General features: G+C 47.0%; 1 protein-coding gene across 1 annotated transcript; it reads right to left on the minus strand.

The window, feature by feature from the left end:
* Positions 1–119: 119 nt before the first annotated feature.
* LOC106011169 lies at positions 120–528 on the minus strand (the record flags this gene model as incomplete). Its single annotated transcript, XM_013079817.2, is given in 1 exon segment — positions 120–528. A coding segment is annotated over 1 exon segment (369 nt), but the record flags the coding sequence as incomplete, so codon positions are not given.
* Positions 529–2,500: the final 1,972 nt, after the last annotated feature.

Genomic DNA, 2,500 nt, shown 5'->3' on the forward strand with positions numbered 1-2,500 from the left:
CACAATCACAACCACCACCACCACCACCACCACCACCGCCAAAAACAACAACAACAACATCAACCAGCCCCACCACCGCCAACAGCAAGAACAACAAGCAGCACCACCGCCAAAAACTGACCTGACGTGACAATGCTGGGTATGCCCGCCCTGGTCCTGGCCTTGCTGATGGGCTGCTGCTGCTCCTGCTGCACGGGCGAGGGCTGCTGACGCTGGATGGGTCTGCTGATGGCCAGAGGGGGAGGCTGACCGCGGCCGGCCGGGTGGAGGGAGCAGCTGGCCCCCCAGCCCCAGCAGGAGGTGAAGTACTGGCGCCTCTCCCGCGGGAATCCGCACACGGACCAGGGGCACAGCGACAGCACTAGCGACACCGCCAGGAGCACGGAGGTGGGCGTGGCCACATGGGCGGGGCGACGCTGGGGGGAGGAGGAGGAGGAGGAGGGAACGAAGGACGAGTGCTTGTGGGCGAGGCTTCTGGGCTGAGGCATTCTGGGGAAGGTGGAGTTGATGGAATGTTCTGGGGTAAGATGAACCTAATAAAAAAAGGCACGCACAAAGACAGAACAAGGGATGAGGTAATATTGAAAAAGTCAAAGCATGCACGCACAAAGAAAAAACAAAACATTGCTTGGAACAGAAACATTCAGATCTCAATGCTGTTTCTCTCACATGAAGAGTTAATCACTTGTAATTCTACATATCATTATGCATCTTGACACAATGGAATCAGGCGCCCATCCGTCGTTCGACATAATGTGAAATAATTGATATCATCTTAAAACTTGTTTATTTTCCTTGCTTCTGGAGAAAAAATACCCATATATCTTTACCCGAAATCGAGACATTTGGTAAGGAGGGAGGTGGGGATCTCCTGATGTCAGAAGTAAAGTTAGCGAGAAAATGGCTGCCAAAGTTCGAGTGTCCTTGGTAACTGCCAATTTTCATTTCTATTATTAACCCCCCTTTTTTTTCATCAATATTTGTCCGTTAAAATCCACACAGAAATCTTTTAAAATTGATATAGACGCTGTTGATCCAAAAAGAAATTGATAAAGTTCACTTAACAGGCGGGAAAAGATCTGTAGTCATTGATTCTCTTATTATGATGAGCGCTTAATTTCACCCTCATATCACACACATTGTTTTACCCTGATAGTTAGGATCATGAATATGTTTATTGCTCTTCAAACCTGCGTGTGAGTACAATCCCAGAATGTCGCGTCGATAGTCTAGCGGTTAGGCTGCTGGACTCGTAATAGTGCGTGATATTGCGGGATCGGGAGTTCGAACCTAAGCTTGGTGTGACGCTGTGTCCGTGGAAGAGGCACTTTACACGAATTTCTCATTTGGCTCGGTTAAACTCGGAGGTCCCTTCTCTTAAATAACTTAACAGTGTTGATAGGGGCGTTAAAACTATACCGTTTAACCATTTTCAATGACTGCAGGGGTCGAGGATGAAACTCTAGACGCTCTCTGGCAAGCCAGTCTCAGCTAAGTCAACCCCCCGTCCTCGTCGAGCAGGCTGGGGACCCCTGCTCCGTGGAAAGGAGGAAAGGTATAGGAGCAAGGGTTGTAGACGGAGCTCTGGCTAGGAGGTACAATAGCCCTGTGAGGTGCGATGTGAGCAACGACCCTTCGGCTCGTAGAAGGGTCCGTACACATCCACCATTATGGTAGTTCTGGTGTCTCAGCAGGACGACCTGTTCATTCAGGACCTCACTCGACATCTTCTTCCCTTCCTCTCATGGGAGCTCAATAGACGGGGCAAGGTTCCCACATATCCTTGCAAATGCTCGCTGATCCATGACGCGACGATCCTCTGTCTGAGTAGATTTGGCCATCCTTTGGATTATTCTGCTCCATGAACGGAAATGTTAACAGCAGATAGCCAGGAGACAACAGGTGGTGTGAATTGGGCTACGCATGGCGATGAAGATGACTCGCTGTGGAAGGAACGCGTTACCCCTTACTCAATGGGACCCCTTACTGGACTGCTCAGACGATCACTTGTCATTTGTTGCACTTTGTGGCTCCCATCTCTCAGAACTAGAGTGTGCCCGCACCCCCTATAATTGTTTACTATCTAAGAAATCCCTGTGAAGGTTGATGGAAAACAGGAGAGTGAACATTGCACCTTTGTTCTCTTGTGGCAAGATGTTTGGGCACAAGCCGATTTCAGGATAAGACTACCGCCTACCTGAGATCCCACAGGGATGCATACAAGCCTTTACAACCCCTAAACGAAAATAAATGCCTCTATCAAGGACATGTGGTTTCTTGAGGGATGCATTGCGCTGCCAAGAGTGAAATGCACAAAGCCAAAGGAATTTGAAAGCAACAACAACAACCATTTTCAAACCCAGGATACTACTGTGGTCATTAATATATATATATATATATATATATATATATATATATATATATATATATATATATATATATATATATATATATATATACATATATGTATATATATCATATTATTATGCAGCTTTTACAG

Source organism: Aplysia californica, unplaced genomic scaffold (assembly GCF_000002075.1).
Source record: "Aplysia californica isolate F4 #8 unplaced genomic scaffold, AplCal3.0 scaffold00065, whole genome shotgun sequence".
NCBI classification, from domain to species: Eukaryota; Metazoa; Mollusca; class Gastropoda; order Aplysiida; family Aplysiidae; genus Aplysia; species Aplysia californica.